This window comes from Hirundo rustica, chromosome 17, assembly GCF_015227805.2.
Source record: "Hirundo rustica isolate bHirRus1 chromosome 17, bHirRus1.pri.v3, whole genome shotgun sequence".
In the NCBI taxonomy this organism is placed as follows: domain Eukaryota; kingdom Metazoa; phylum Chordata; class Aves; order Passeriformes; family Hirundinidae; genus Hirundo; species Hirundo rustica.
Genome location: NC_053466.1, coordinates 1,965,497 through 1,980,735, shown reverse-complemented (window position 1 = coordinate 1,980,735; position 15,239 = coordinate 1,965,497). Strand labels below are relative to the sequence as shown.

At 54.7% G+C, this 15,239-nt stretch overlaps 1 protein-coding gene across 1 annotated transcript in view; it reads right to left on the bottom strand.

Annotated features, from left to right (window-relative positions):
• Window positions 1-15,239, bottom strand: part of NCOR2 (nuclear receptor corepressor 2) — a 186,024-nt gene that overhangs the window by 70,908 nt on the left and 99,877 nt on the right. The window contains 5 exon segments of the mRNA XM_058422874.1: window positions 788-886; window positions 3,028-3,082; window positions 6,411-6,589; window positions 8,921-9,014; window positions 10,282-10,454. Coding sequence (XP_058278857.1) covers window positions 788-886; window positions 3,028-3,082; window positions 6,411-6,589; window positions 8,921-9,014; window positions 10,282-10,454 — 600 coding nt within the window.

Below are 15,239 nucleotides of genomic sequence, written 5' to 3'. Positions count from 1 at the left end.
TAGCACTTATCTGCTCCTGAGTATCACGGTATCAGCAGCAACGCTGCCAAGGTCACGTCTGGATTTGTATCTTGGCCATGGTAATGGTAAGGGCTGACTCAGTCACCTGCCCCCAGGCACCTCGTGGTGCCCTGGAATCTGCACTGCCCTTAAACAAAGGGTTAAGGGTCTCCGCTAGCTTTAGTGCCAAATCTGCCAGCCCCACAGGAGACCCCCAGGGGGTCTTGGACACCCTTTGGCACTTCAGATGGATGTATATGCTCCTGCTCAGGTGTCACCAGAAGTCACTGCCACCCAAGTCATTTTCCTCCCACACCTTTCCCTACAGGAAGAGCCCTGGGCAGGCTCTGGGAGCCCCACCCAGCTCCCAGCTGGGTGTCACCATCGGCACCTCGGCTGCCATCTCCAGAGGGGACAGACACACAGACCCCACTTGGTTCTTGCACAGAGCTCAGCCTGCATGGGCAACCCCCCATGCTGCTGACACACAGCCAGCTTTTCCACAGTCACTCCACTCCCTTTTTTAAGCATCTTGGATTTGTTTGGTTTTTTTTTTTTTTTAAAGACACCGTGACCTTGGCATAGAGATGGACAAACACCAACTGCCATTAAACAACAGCACGTTCTGGAAAGCTACACAGAGCACAAGCACAACCCATCACAGCCTGCAAGCAATATCTCCACGTGAGGAGAGGGGAAAAGCAGCATTTGGGAGGCTCAGAGAAAGCGCTGCAGCTCCTTGCTCAGCCTGAGGGATGACGCTTCCCCGCGCTGCTCCAGCTCTTACCTGGCTCTTCCCGCGCCGCCGGTAGTTCCTCCTCACGAGGTTCTTGTAATTCTCATTCTTCTTGGTCAGGTAGTAATAGAGGACACAGTCAGCCACTGTCTGCAATGACACGGGCAGGTCAGGGAGCAGAAGGTCCTGTCCTCGTGTGCCCTTGGGGGCACAGACTTCCAGGAGCAGCATTCACAACTGGTCATCACCAAGTCTCCTGCTGCTCCTGAAGACCTGCAGCCCAACAGCTTCCCCACACCTCCCTCCCTGAGGCTTCCAGCGCAGCTGGAAGAAGGGGACAATGCAGAGTGTCCTAGTAAAAAGGCTCAGCCCCTCCGAGGACAGACCAGGGCGGTCCCGCAGGCGTGTGGAGATGGAGATGGGGTGCTGAGCAGAGATCACCCCGTGCTGGAGGCAAAGCAGGGCTGACCCCAGATCACCGTGGCAACCAGAGGCAGAAGAAGGAGCTGCCTGTCAGCCTCTGTTGCAGTCACACGAGGCACAACCTGCCACCCTGGTGTCAGCTGGTGTTACTTCCAGCCACTAAGCTCGTGTGACTTTGTCGTGGCCAAAGTGAGATGCCAGAGCTCAGAAGCTGCCATCCCAACTCCAGTGGCTGGCTCCACAAGCACCATCACAGACTGGGCACGTCAGGAAAACGAGGAGGCACGGGCAGGACATTTCCTGCTCCTGAACAGCACTGAGTGTGCCACGCTGGGAGAAGTCCTCTGCTGAACAGGGTGGGCACCTGGACACCAGCCTTGGGCTACACCTTCACACACAGCATCAGTGGCTTCATCAAGAAAAATCATCCCACAGATCCATCGTGCCACAAGTCCCCAGGAGCTGGGGGCAGCTGTGTGTGCCCGGGGGCTGCGCTCACCCCATCCCTCTGCAAGGAGTGGAACCATTTGCAAAAACAGATTGCAACTTTTAAAGTGTTAATTGGATCTCTTTCTGATTTAGCCCTGATTATACACACACACACGCGAACACAAAAACTTACAGTCATCTGTTCCAAGGGCTAAGATCACTATTTTTTTATAATGCAATTTAAAAATCTATTAATTCATTACATTGAGCCATACTTTGCATCTCTCTCCAACAGGATAATGGATGTGTTCTGTATCATAATTACAGCTTGATTTACAAACGAGTACAAATAAAATTAGAAGACATTTTACAGCTTGGAACACAGACCGGATTGTGAGCATCATCCAAGTCCCACCACTTTCGGCTTTATCGAGTGCGAAAGGATGAGGAGCCTGGGATCTTACAGCAACAGCAGCAGCATGAGGTGGCTGCTGGCCTTCCCTGCTGCTTTGGACAGGAAGGTCATGGTCTTATAAATTATTTCCCCAGTCTGAGTTATGAGGAATCACAGAATAATTTAGGCTGGAAGTGACCTCTGCAGGTCACCCCTGAGAGCAGAGTGGTTCCCCCAGAGTGAGTTTCACTGTGTGTATGAAACTCTGCATGAGGTGGGGAGAGGATGTGAATAACTAAAAGGACCAGAGGAGCAGCAGCTTTCGAATGTTCCTTGCTCAGGAGAGCATTCAAGTGATGGACATAGCTGTGTTTTCAGGCTGGGTCTGTCCAGGATCTGCCCCTGTGGCCTGTCCCACAGAAGGTACCTGGCCTTGCTCAGAATGGGACAAGAGACTCACTCCTCCATCAGGTCTTTTTCTCAAACCTTTCTTCCATCAGCCCAATTAACAGCAAAAACAAAAGGTCCAAGCAGCACAACACACGAGGTTTAGGAAAGGTCAGGCAGTTGCTGTGAGCAGCTATTCCTAGACCCCAAGAGGAGGTGTGTGTGCTTCCAGGACACCCGCCCGACCCGTTGGATGAAACGAGACTCAGTCCACCCTCAAAAACCTCTCTGTCCCTGAGCAAAGAGACCCCTCCGCTTTGTGCTGGGCAGCTGGGTGCCCACCCCCTGTGTGACAGCCTGCCTGGTGCTAAGTGCCTGCGGGAGATGCTGGGAAGCAGCTCGCAGGCAGATCCCGGGGTGGGCTGCGCGGCCCACGCGCCAGCCTGGCTGCCTTCACACCTCTCGCGCTCCCAGCTCCCGTCTCCCCGCAGCTGACTCAGTCCCTGTCTCTGCAGGGAGCCGGGAGGCGCCTGGACCGTGCCCGGGGCTCGGAGCCACCACCACCCACAGGTGCCCAGCACCTGCTGGCAGCTGCAGCGGCCGAGGGAGGGGAGGAGAGGCAGCACAGCTCGGGTTACAGCCGGGCAAGGCAGCTTACCTTCCTGTCCAGAAAGGATGCGATCAGGCCGAAGTTCTTCGGATGCTGCATGAACCTGCAGAGCGAGAGGGAGAGCGAGAGGGTTACTGTGGGTGCGGGCTCTGACCCCCTCACAGCCGGGCTGCCATGCCCTGCACGCCCAGAGCAGCAAGGCCAGCTCCCAGAGGGACTCCGGGCTTTGAGAAAATATTTGTCTGCTGCTCAGCTTCCCAGAAAGACAGGAACTTTAAATTTAGCCCAGTGGGGTTGGGCTGGTCGGGAGCTTCGATCTGCAAATGTTCATTACGGGGTGGGAGAGAGAAGGGGGCCGGCAGTGCCAGGGAGCCGCTCATCACCCTGCTCGATCCCACGGCCACCCGAGCCTGCACCAAGGGCAGGGCAGGCACAGAGGGCAGGTACACCTGGATCTGGCAAGGAAAGGGCGAGGAACTGCCATCACACCCCACATCATGGCCATGGGTGGCCCCGGCGCTGAGCAGGACCCTGAGCCCTGCTTGGGAGCAGCTGCAAGGACAGGATGGGAAACCCAAGCCCTGGGAAGAAGCACAGAGCTGCCACACTGCCGAGCTGCTCAAGAGATCATCCCCAGCGGCACAGCAGCTCTGCTGAACGCTGCCTCAAGCCCAGCAAGTGGAGGAGCTGTCAGCAAGCTCATCCCTGTCTCCGGCAGCCCAGGAGGGTATGCTGCCCGCGCAGGGGAAGCTGTCCCCACCAGCAGAGACGCCTCCTCCAACAAATCCCCATGCCCAGCTGGTGTGGAAGCATGGAGGGCCAGCAAAAGCCCTTGGCAGGAGGTGCTGCTGCTGGCAGCACAGTTAACCAGTGCCTTGCCAAAGCACGGAGAGCCTGGTGAGTGGTGACTTTGTGCCAGGAGAGGTGGCCAGCAGCACGGGCTCTGCCCCGGGGAGCTGAGCAGCCAGGGTGAGCCACGTTCAGCACGTGCTCCTCTGCCAGCTCCCAGGAGCTGACAGCTCTGTGCCCTGGGGAAATGGATCAGAGGCAAAAGCTGGGAGAGCTGTGGTGTGGGTGTAACATGGGCAGGATATGGTGAGGAGCTCCATGTCTCCAGCCCTGCCAGTGATTCCCCTGGGGCAACTGGCTGAGCTCTCTCCTGCTGCTCTGTCCCAATGCCAAACTTGGAATCAAGGCACTGAGCTGAGCTCAGTGAGGGCCTGACAAACTCCAGCCATGGCAGCAGGACACGGGTGCTGTCACCCACGTTGATGCCATTCTTTATGCAGAACTCCCATATGGTTTGGGCGGCGCTGCGAGATCCCTGTCATCCTAACTGGTCACCAGAACAAAAAAGAAACCAGAAATGCTGGGGGGGACAAGAAAAAGGGAAGAAAGCAAACCAGACAGGCTTCTCAGACAACCAGAGATGAGGGCACGGAGCCAGAGCTGGCTCCTCACTCTGCAATCAGCACAAACCCAGGGCTGACCACAGGACGGCGTTTTCAAGGCCATGTTTTCAATGGTACTAACACACTGTCAGGGAAAATGCAGATAACAATCCCCTTTTTCATGGGCCAGGCCATCTCCCCATACTGAGAGATGGATGCTGCATTCTCACACTGCCCAGCATGACACAGCCTCGATGCCTGAGCAGCACCCTGCTCCTTCACCAGCAAACCACAGCTTCCCTGGGAGTAGGCCAGCAATGGGCTCTCAACAGAGACCTGAAATCCTGCCCAGAAGCAAATCAAATCAGGTTCTTCCTCGTGGTTATGTTCTGACAGCTAAAATAGTTCAGACCTGGAGCTTGTCAGCCTTGCAGTGCCTGCCTGTTTACTCCATGAGCCTGGGCCAGCTGGGCTGAACAAAAGGTTGAACCAGGTTTTCCTGGTCTCAGGAGGAGGCCAGCTCTAGGTCACGATCATGGATGACACAACTGCAGCTCACCTTAAAAACCCAGGCCAGAAGCTGCAGCACAGCAGGCAGCTCAGCTACCGGCACGCCAGGTTGGGGGAGAGCTGGGGCAGGACTCCCTACACCCTCCTTACAGCTCCTGAATACCAATCTCCCAAACTGAGCTTTGTGAGAGCCCTGGAACCCTGCTGTATTTCTGCCTCGGGCTCTGCATCACCCACAGTGATGACACAGAATCCACCGTGCACCGCAGGATGCACACACTGGGTGTGGGTTCTTCCAGCCCCATTAGCCAGGCACAGCCCTGCCATTAAAGACCAAGTAATTAGCCTTTGCGTCATTTGTGGCAAGCCTCGCTATTTGGAGTGGCACATTTTAAGGCTAATTAGCAATGAGGATTCTCCTCTATCAAAGGCTTGGAGACGGTTTGCTTGTTTTGTTCTTTTTCGGTCCATCTTGGCAGTTAATTATTTCAGCTGCAAACAGGAGGAGGAGGGATCCTGGACACAGAGAGGCTTCCAACGTGGCTGGCCATAGGCTGCTGGTAATCCATGGAGCCATCCCCTGATTGTCCAGAGGCCAGACCAGGTGGTGCTGCTGCTCAGGACAAAGTGCATGCATGTACCTCCATGTCCCTCGGGTCCACAGCAGGGAGCACCAGCAGAGCTCATCCCACGGGAAGCTGGACTCCAGCTCTGTTTTTACAGACACTCACAGCACACTGGGGGCACCAGGGACACTCCAGTCCTCCACACTAACACACCTGGGTCCCCACTGGGCTCTGGGATACAGGGGAGTCTGGATGTGAGACCAAGCTGAGCACCCACATCTCGGCTGAGAGAGCAGTGGTACTCAGGGAAGGAATCAGAGACTCCCCAGGTGATCTCACTTGATAGAGCCAGGCTGCTCTCAAGCACTGCTTGCAAACAGGAGAAAGGACCACAGCCAGAGTCTGCACGTGTCTGACGTGGGAACGCATCCATGGAAACAGCAGCCGGTGGCAAATCCTGCAGGCAGCAGGACAGAGCACTGAGGGACAGGCACCAGCTGCAAGCTGCAGCCTGAGGGGGTCTACAGAAGGGGCTTGAATGTTGACAACCCCAAAAACCCCCTGGACACACAGTGCCCCAAGGACAGCATGACAATCCAGAAAGGAAACGTGTATGGAGCGTTGCGTTTCCCGGGTGATATCCTTAAACTGGCTGATACAACAGGGAATGCAAAAGCTGGAAAACTTCCCGTTCTCACCCTGCCACGAGCAGCTGCTTTCCACAGCCCAGCACGGGGGCAGGAACACCCCAACCATACAGCACGACCTGAATTTTCAGTGCAGAAGCAACACCCTGTGGCCAGGTTCAAGGTAACACGGCAACTCTGGATGCGTCCGTGGGGGACAAGCCAAGCACTCGGGCAATTCCTGCCTTAGCGTGCTGGGGCTCCAGCTGCAGCCCTGCACGGGTCCTGCCCACACTCCCCAAGGGCTGCACAGACAGAGATGTGCGTGCTGCACTCACTTTTCCCGGAAGGTCTCCTTCTCCTGTTCGCTCCACATGTTCATCACCTGCCGGTCCTTGTAGACCTTCATGGGGTCATCCATGAGGCCGTTCATGTTGATGAATTTGATGCGCTGCTGGTCAGCATCGTAGAGCATGGGCGGGATGACGGCGAGCTGGCGCATCTGCTTCTCCAGGTTCTTTGGGGAAAGCAGAGAGAACAGTTGGTCAGCACCACGGGCCCGCGGGGACTGAGGGGACAGATGTTCCAGAGGAAAAGGACAGGCAGGGGAATGGGAGGATTCAACAGCAAGCACAAGACAGCTTTATTGCCGGAGTAATTGTAAATTAAACGCTGGAAGAGGCTATTGCTGTCAGCCAGGAAACAATTAATCTTTCATTTTGGAATAAAAGGCTCCAAGATCCTGTGTGGAAATGTCTGACTTTAGCGAAAGAGCTCCTGACCATGACGAGAAATAAGCCTAAGCAGCAGTAGCACAGGGAATGCTGAACCCCCTCCCAGCCCCCAAAAGCCACATGGAGGTTCAGCCCCCCACCCCAATTGTGAGGGAAGGGGGGCAGCTTTGCAGAGAGAGACATCGTGCTTCCTTTCCACAGGAATCCTGAATTGTTCCGGGAAGTTTCAAATGCCACTGAAATGGGGCTGTCATTGCTTACTGCAATACCCTGGGACATAGTCTGATGCCTCTACTCCATCCTATGGAGCACAAAGTTCATCCAAAGCCCCAGCTGCACATCAGGACAGGACAGACTGGGCACACTGGTTTCCTTAAGCATTTGCAACAGAGAGGCCGATGTGATGTCTCATTTGTGCAGTCTTCTGCTCAAATGCCAGGACTGTCCCTTTGGCTGAGCTGCTGGTGATCCCCTGGCACAGGATCCCCCTGTGGGGGTGAAGGGATGGTCTGGCCACCCCTTTTCAACTGCACCATCAATCTGAGTCCTCCCTGTCACCTGGGATGTCACTGTTTAAACTCCAACCCCTGCCCTAGGATGGTCAGGTCTCAAGTGTTGCTGTTTTAATTTACAGCCAGATGCTGGTTCTTGGGGGAACAGAAACGGCCAGCCCTTCCAAGAAGCTGCTGACTCTGTCCTGCCCAGTGCTGCTCCGCTTCCCTGCTGTGCCTGACCAGACCCAACCTCCTCCTCCTCCTGCTAAAACACATCTCTCTGCACAGATATGGACATTTCAACACATGTGATCGCCTTCCCCATCCTCACCAGGACACCTCCCGTTTAGAAACCGGCTGCTCCAGATGCCTCCTCATGGTGAGAGGTGAGCTCACAGCTGGAGCATCAACCTGGGTAACTGAGGACTGTCCCTGGTGACAGGAGAGGCCCCTGTGCAGAGCAGAGAGGACACTGGAGGGAGCACTGCCTGCAGCTGAGGGCACAGGGCCCAGGGCTGCCACTCCACCCCACCAGCCAGACCCCTGTCCTCTCCAGCAATGCGCTGGGGTGGAGAGCTGCCAGAGATGCTCCCCAGCTCTCACCTCCCTGCTCCTTCCAACACTGTGGAAGAGCTGGAAACTCTTAAGGTCTCCTCTGAGACAAGCAAGGCAGATTTGGGGCTCAGCAGGCGGCTGTCAGGGTGGAGCTCAGCAGCACACTGTGCAGGGGTTGGAGGCCATCAGCTAACGCTCCACTTGGCCAGCACCTCTGCAGGGCTGTGAAATTTCCCTCTGCTTCCAAGATGCGTGTCCTCCACGTTGTCACCTTAACTGGCTAAGAGCAAAGTGCCTGGGATCCCAGAGAGGGATCAGCCGTGGTTACAGGCAGCAAACATCCCAGCTATTGCTGGGCAATGGCCGCTCTCCCCTCCCAAACACGATCCATTCACTGCAGCTCATCTCCGTGCCAAGAGTGGAACCCTTGTGAAACCAGATCCAAACGAAGCCGAGGTCACGGGGATGTTTCAAGATGAATGGAGCACTCCCAGAAGATGTGGGCCAACTGGCTCACGTACAAACCATTCATTCCATAGGATTCCCCTGTGTCAAGCTGCACAGCCCATTCAAAACAAAATGAAACAGAAAATCCCCTCCACCCAGCAGCCTGGGCGCTGCCCCCTTCCCCCTTCCCTTCCCCTTTCCATCTTCGCTTCCAGTATAAACCACAGCCAGGAGGTGTTTGTGGGGTGCTACCCAGGATGAGCAGCACGCTGGGGTTTCAGGTCCCTAAGAGACTACCAAATGCTGACAAACCCAACCTACTGGCCACCAGCTCCATGTTGTGCTCTGGCAGAACCATTGCAGGGCTCCATTACATCTCTCACGCAGCTGGGAAGATGCTGATGCATATTAAACAAACCTCTGACTTGCAGGACAACCCCTGACCTGTCCAGAAAGTGTGTCTGGCATCATGGCTACCTCCACAACCTCAGCAGGACCTGAAGTTAGTGGGATTTGGCATAGGACTTCACTGTGAACTTCACTTCAGTCCTGTCTTCACTTCCCCAGAGAAGACAGAGTGAGGGGTGAAGAGGAGGAGAAAGGAGAAGCTGGTCTCACCTCCTGTTCCGAGAGCCCGTCGATGATTTCGGACACCTCGTGCTCACTGCGTGCGGCTGACATGGAGAGCCCGCCACTGCCCCTCTGTCCTACCCTGCTGGGAGAGGGCAGTGACACACTCAGGCACTGAAGCTCCATTTCATAAGCGGCAAACCACACTCGAGACCATTTTGACCTCCACAACAGCCATATCCCAATGTTCCAGCCAGGCCACCCCCTCCCACGCTGTGGGAATGACGCCTGCGTTTAAGGGCTCGCAGGTCAAGAGCCTCAAACCACTCTCCTTACCTGTGCCAACTTCCTGGATTGCTAGAACACAAGGACATTCCATGCCCAACCACACTCTCCCCCACATTTTCTCCTCTTCACCTCACCACAGCAATGGCACAAAGGTGTCGGTGTTAGCACCGAGCCATTAGCACTGTGCCACCACATCTGGTTTGCAAATGCTGTGGGAAGTTCTAAATCAAACACATCCATTGACATCTATTCTTTACAGTCACAGCCACACACGTCCCAAGGAATTACAACTTTTCTTATTAAGCAGGTGAAAAATTAAAACATTTCTCAGTACCATTTCTCCCTTTCTCTTTCAGACAAAATAAAGCCATCAGTTCGGAAGCTTGGACCCACCCAGTTGTTAGTGGGGCACAAGGATGGGATGCTTGCAGAAGGGTTTAGGTTTTCTGCTTATCAGGTGACCGCAGGCAAGATGCCAGGGCTGAAATGGGAAGGACAGGGAGTTTTCAGCAAAAAGGGTGGAGGTGATGAAATCGTGTCTCCTCCTGGCAGAAAACGACACGACCTCAACTGCACTTCCAACGAGGAGAGGAAAATGGACAGGGGGTGGGAGAGACAGGGGACATCCCTTCCAGCGAGACATTTCGCTCCCTTCATTATCGTCTGTGGTCATTCCAACAACCTCTGCAGATGTTTCTGCTCCTGTCAAAGCACGTGCATGTATTAAATCATCAACATGACCAAATGCACCTGCAAGTTTTGCACATCTTAATCTGGGCACGCCAGTATTGCAGGAATTAGCTCTGTCCCAGCCAGCTGGCCGGCACAAGGGAGCTACCCCTGGCTCTGATGTGGCCAGCTGGGAGATCAGCAGGAGAGGTGAGACAGGCAGTCACATTCCTGACATTTTTGCTCCTTTTGGCTCCATGCTGAGCCACCCCTGGGAAAAAGCAGCAAGACTCATGTCTGCTGGCTTCTCACTTTGACTAGAGAGGGAGAAAAGGGACCGAGAGCCACGCCAGCCCTCTCCTCCCACAAACAAATTCCACAGCCATTCCCCAAGAAAAAAAGAAAGGCTGTCTGATACCAGCTCAGCCCCTTCCTACCGCTTCTCCTCTAACCTCTGCATGCGCTCTTGCAGCTCGCGTTGCTTCCGGATCTCCGGGAATTGCTTCTCATAGTATTCCCGCACTTTGCTCTCTTTGGCACGGCGCCGCGGGTTATTTTCGATGCGCTCCACTTTTTTTTCCCAGGCCTCCATCAGCTGGTCATAGCGCTGGCAAAACTTCTGTTCCTGAAAGGGCAGAGGCAGAGAGGGAGCTCAGAGATGTGCCTGGGAAGGGCAACTCCTCCAGGCCTGGCCCTCGATGGCTGCTCAGGCTGAGCGTGACTCACGTTGCTTAAAGAAACACAATTTATTAGGACATGGACATGCTCCAGGGCCTGGGACAAACCCAAGGGTGAATTCTCAAAACAGGCCATCAGGTACCCCAAGGCTCTTTCCTTCCAGACCCAATGTGTTTGGTGGAACCAGGACTCCTACCCAGCGTGGCTTGGCCCAACCCTCAGATCTGCTCGAGCATCCTGTGACCCACCAGGTGCTGGATTCAGCACCCAAAGGCCCTGCGCTGGGGAGGGAGCCCCTGCTCCACACCCCAGGAGAGAGCAAGGCGCCTGCCTGAGGCACTGAGCAAGGAGGGCCTGAAACACAGCCTTGGGAGGAGGCGCAGGGGCAGGAGAGCTGGTCCCCATCGTGTAAGCAGGGTGTGCAGGGCTGTAACTTTGGAGCCACCAGCTCACTGTGCTGGGGACAGCTTGCCATGGTGCCCAAGGCCAGGCACCCCTTCCTACCCACACAGACCAGCTCCAGCATTGACAGCTCTGTGCTGGCTGTGACGATGGGACCGGGGCCGTGGGGCAGCTCCATGCAAGGGCCTGGCTCCCCAAAATCAAGAGCCAGGCACCCAGCCCACAGCCATACAGCGTGGTGGCCTGGCCACACACCCAGCTCCTTCACCACCCCAGAAAGTAAAAGTTTCCTGCTGCTGCTCCTCCTTTGTGGCCCATGTGACAGGACAAGCACATCCCGACAGCAAACCCAGAACGCAGCCCTGCAAAGGGTTTACACGCCACGTCCCCCCAGGTGACATCCTCGTGGCACACCCACCCAGCCACCCACCCCGTCCAGCACTGCACCTCTGACTGGTATTTATGGGACAAGCCTGGAAACACTGAAATAAGATTTGTACCGCAGATGAGTCTCCTCCCATTACAGCCCAAATCTCTTCTCCCTCCTCCAGCCACACTCTTGCTGGAGGAGAACACCCTGGCACAGGGAGGGTCCATGGTGGGGCGAAGCCTGTCTGGTCCCCGACAGCCACCACAGCGGCAGCAGTGATGGTGCCCAGCCTCAGCTGAGAGCAGCTGGGGGACCAGAGGGGTACTAGGGTTTCAGTTTGTGTCAGACAAATGCCTTCCAAGCCCCAAATCAGGAAGCGAAAGCAGATGTTGCTCTAATGGCAAACCCAGGTCACTCCTGACCCTGGCACCGCTTTCCAGAATGGGTGGCTCAGCACCGGCGCACTCAGCACCACAACAGAGATACAGGGAATCCAGATTTCAAAGAAATAAACTCATCTCTTGCCACCACTGCCCTATGACCGGAAGTCTGAGGCTGCAGGATTTCCCAGATGCACTTTGCTCTCGTCCTGTTTGCTCCTCGCCACAAAGAAAAATTGGGTGAGGTAAATAAAGCCCAAACCAATGGAAATACACAGCAATCTGCAGCCCATGTCACACCAATCCTGGCACGTGGGTGTGGTTTGTCCATCCTGGACCTGGCAGTAATCCAAGAACAGCAACACATCTTTGATCTCCTTGGCCTTTTGGAGGCACCTCAACAATAACGTGAGGCAGACAGAGCACCTCAGGCCTTAGAGCTGAGCCAGATTAACACCTTCCCCTGCAAATAAATCAATTCCCACTTTGCATGCCTGGAGCTAGAGACTGCCCTGCATGGATGCACAGGAGGTGCTTGGGTTTCATCAGGAGCTGAAGGAAACAGCCACACGATAAAAACGAGGAAGGAGAACAGAAATTAAAATGCCCTAAAACCCACGTGGGGTATCTCACACTTTGGGCGAGGAGCTACAGGTAACACCAACAGCCTGCGGCAGCCTGGCAAAATCACAGCTGCTGCGTTTTCACCTCTCCCAAAGCAATGCCGTCAGCCCCCTGAAAACGAGAGCTCCCACCCTGCCAGCAAATCTGCTACATCCTCCTGCTTTCAGAGCATCACATTTGGGAAGAAGCTAAAAATACCCCGTGAAGTTTATGAAGCCGGTGCCCGGTGCTGCCAGCCTGCGGCACGGCCGGGAGAGAGCCCAGCACGAGGGCTCGGTCTGCTGAGAAGCCTTGAGGCTTTGGAAGGTCTGTCATTCCCTGTGGGAATGAGCCAGCGCTGGGTCCCGCGCTGCCACCACCCCAGCAGAGCCACCTGGCACGGCCCTGGCTGCTTCACAGCTCTTTTTCCTCCTTTTCTTCCACTCCTTGGACCAGCTCGACAAAAGCCTTATCCAGAATTCCTCTTTAAAGGAACTGGCATTTGAAGATGGAAAAAGCAACACCCAGGTCACGCTGCTGATTCCCCAGCAGCTCGCACCCTGGCAGCAGGACCAAAGCTTCCCCCCTGCACAGCTCTGCCCTCCAGAGCACGGCTTCATAATGGACTGGCTGAGCATTTCCTTAAATCCTCACCATGCAAACTCCAAACCCCGCTGCAGCTGGGCTGTGGCATCCCCATCCAGTGCTTTTCTGCTCCAGCTGGGACACACGCTCCCCGCACTCTCCTGCATCCTTCAAAAGCCAAGATTACAGGCAACCTACAGCACTGCGAATTCCTCAGACCATCACAGCCCCACCACCAGGAGAAGCTCCTGGTCAGGCCCTTGAGGAACAGAAGCATCTATTTCTTCTCCAGGCTTCCTCTGCGCAGCCCTAAGCAAGCGTGTCCATTCCTGAGCAGCCATCTGTGCTGGCTTTCAGCACGGGTGCCCCCTCTGCTCCCCTCCCCGGCTGGGCTCAGCAGCCTCTCCATCACACCGGTAAGTGATAGCGAGCCAAATCGGACCTGACACGCCGAGCTAAAAATGGATGAGTAGTAACGCCGCCGTAGCAGCTGAAGGCAGCTCGTGGGCTGTGCTAAGCCCCAGCCCTCCCACAGCCCACGCTCTCACAGCTCCAGGGAACGCAGCAGCTCTCTGGAGGGGAGGAGAAGAGCGAAGGTGACAGGAGGAACCAGTCCAATTCCTGTGCAAGCCCCGTGGTTTTCTTCCCTTGGCTGATGGAGTCAAACCTCTCACACACCCAGAACAGCTCCCTTCACCATTCCCCTCTCTGCATTAAATGTCTCCTGCTGCGCTGACCTCAGTGGAGACAGGAGGAAGCCCTGCGGATCCCTTGGGATGGGGCTCTCAGGGCTGGACCGAGCTCTGACCCCGCTCCAGCCAGCCCCAGGCAGCAACAATACCCCAGAAAGTAAAAGAGCCAGAAAGAAACGCTGGCATGTGGATGGGCTTTGCTAAAAATAGGGTCTGCTACAAAATAGGCAGAAAAATAGCTAAGCATACCCATTTTGCAAACAGAATCAGCAAATGTATTCACTTTGCAAATTCAGCAACCGTATGTTGCCTATTTTGTAGAATAGGCAAAATGCTTCCCTAAACTGAAAAATCCCCTTTCAAGGACACTGAATAAACTGGCTGGCAGAAATTCACCTATTTTGCATGACAGGCGACTTTACTGCAAGTCGTATTTTAGGAACTGCGCTCTTGCAGCCTAATTAAACCTTTTCCCCCAGCTCCTTGATATTCACACAGAGCAACTCGCTCCAGGTTTAGCACAGTAACCAGCCATTTCCACCAGAAAGCAGTTCCCGGGCACTTCGCTCCCGCTTCCAACACAACCACACCATGCTTTGTGATCCCTTTTCTCAGGAAGGGAATACTGACCCACTTCCCACCGTGCAGAGGTCCTCAGCTGCAGGAGGGGAGGTGCTCAGGGCAGCACCGGCCTGCTGTGCCACGTCCTGATGGAGTTGTAAGCCCTGTAGCCCCTTTCCCTGGGAGAAGATTTATCAGGGACATGTCTCAATTTGGACATTTGGACACAAATGGGTGACACTACTATTCCTTGGGAATGCAAGGTCTGTGGCTTTTGGAATACTGGTAGAAAACAGGGGTAAAAAACAAAGCATGAGAAAGGAAGAGCTGTTCAAAATAAATTAGAAGAAATGTATGTATTGGAAGATACTTTAAAAGGTACAGCCTTCAAACCACTTCCTAAGCTTGTTATTTTGATTTTTTCCAAAAATTCCTCCCAGTTTTGGCACTTCTGTCCAAAACCAGCCCTAAAGACACTGAAAAAATCTGCACCACTGCCAGTGCAAGACACTAACACAGTCTCTTGAGCCTGCCCCAGGACAGGGACGAGCCAGGAGACAGTATTTACATCTTCCTCCTGAAACGTGAAGCCCTGTGAGCTGCATCACCCACCCATCATCGAAAGACCCTGCAAAATCCACCTTCCTGGTGGCAGCCATTGGTTGTTCTGGCATTGCTGACTTTGCCTTCCAGCTCCTGCCAGTAACAGCTGCAACTGTCAGCACCGAAAACGTACAAATTCTGTGAAACCCACTTGAACTTTCTCCTCTGGTAACTGTGGACTTTGCAACAAACACCTTTGAAGCCTCACAACCAGCCCTGCCTTGCCCCTTACCCAACCAGGACCCGTCTCCTTAAACGTCACTGAAACTCTCCCGCAGGCAACGCCGCCTAGAAACAAACCGGCGCGGAGCTCGGATTTTGTTTTTAAACCACAAATTCCTAGAACACTGCTCTGTGGTCAGCTGGAAGGAGGCAGAGCAGCCTTCAGACCATTTACCGGAAGCAGAGTCAGCTTGTTTCACACCTCTCTTCGGGTTCAGTTACTCACAAAACAGACATTTATGCTGTGAATAGGCTTTCTGAGATCAATGATGGGCTCCGCTGTGATTAAGCCAGCCCCACGTGTTTGCTCTGTG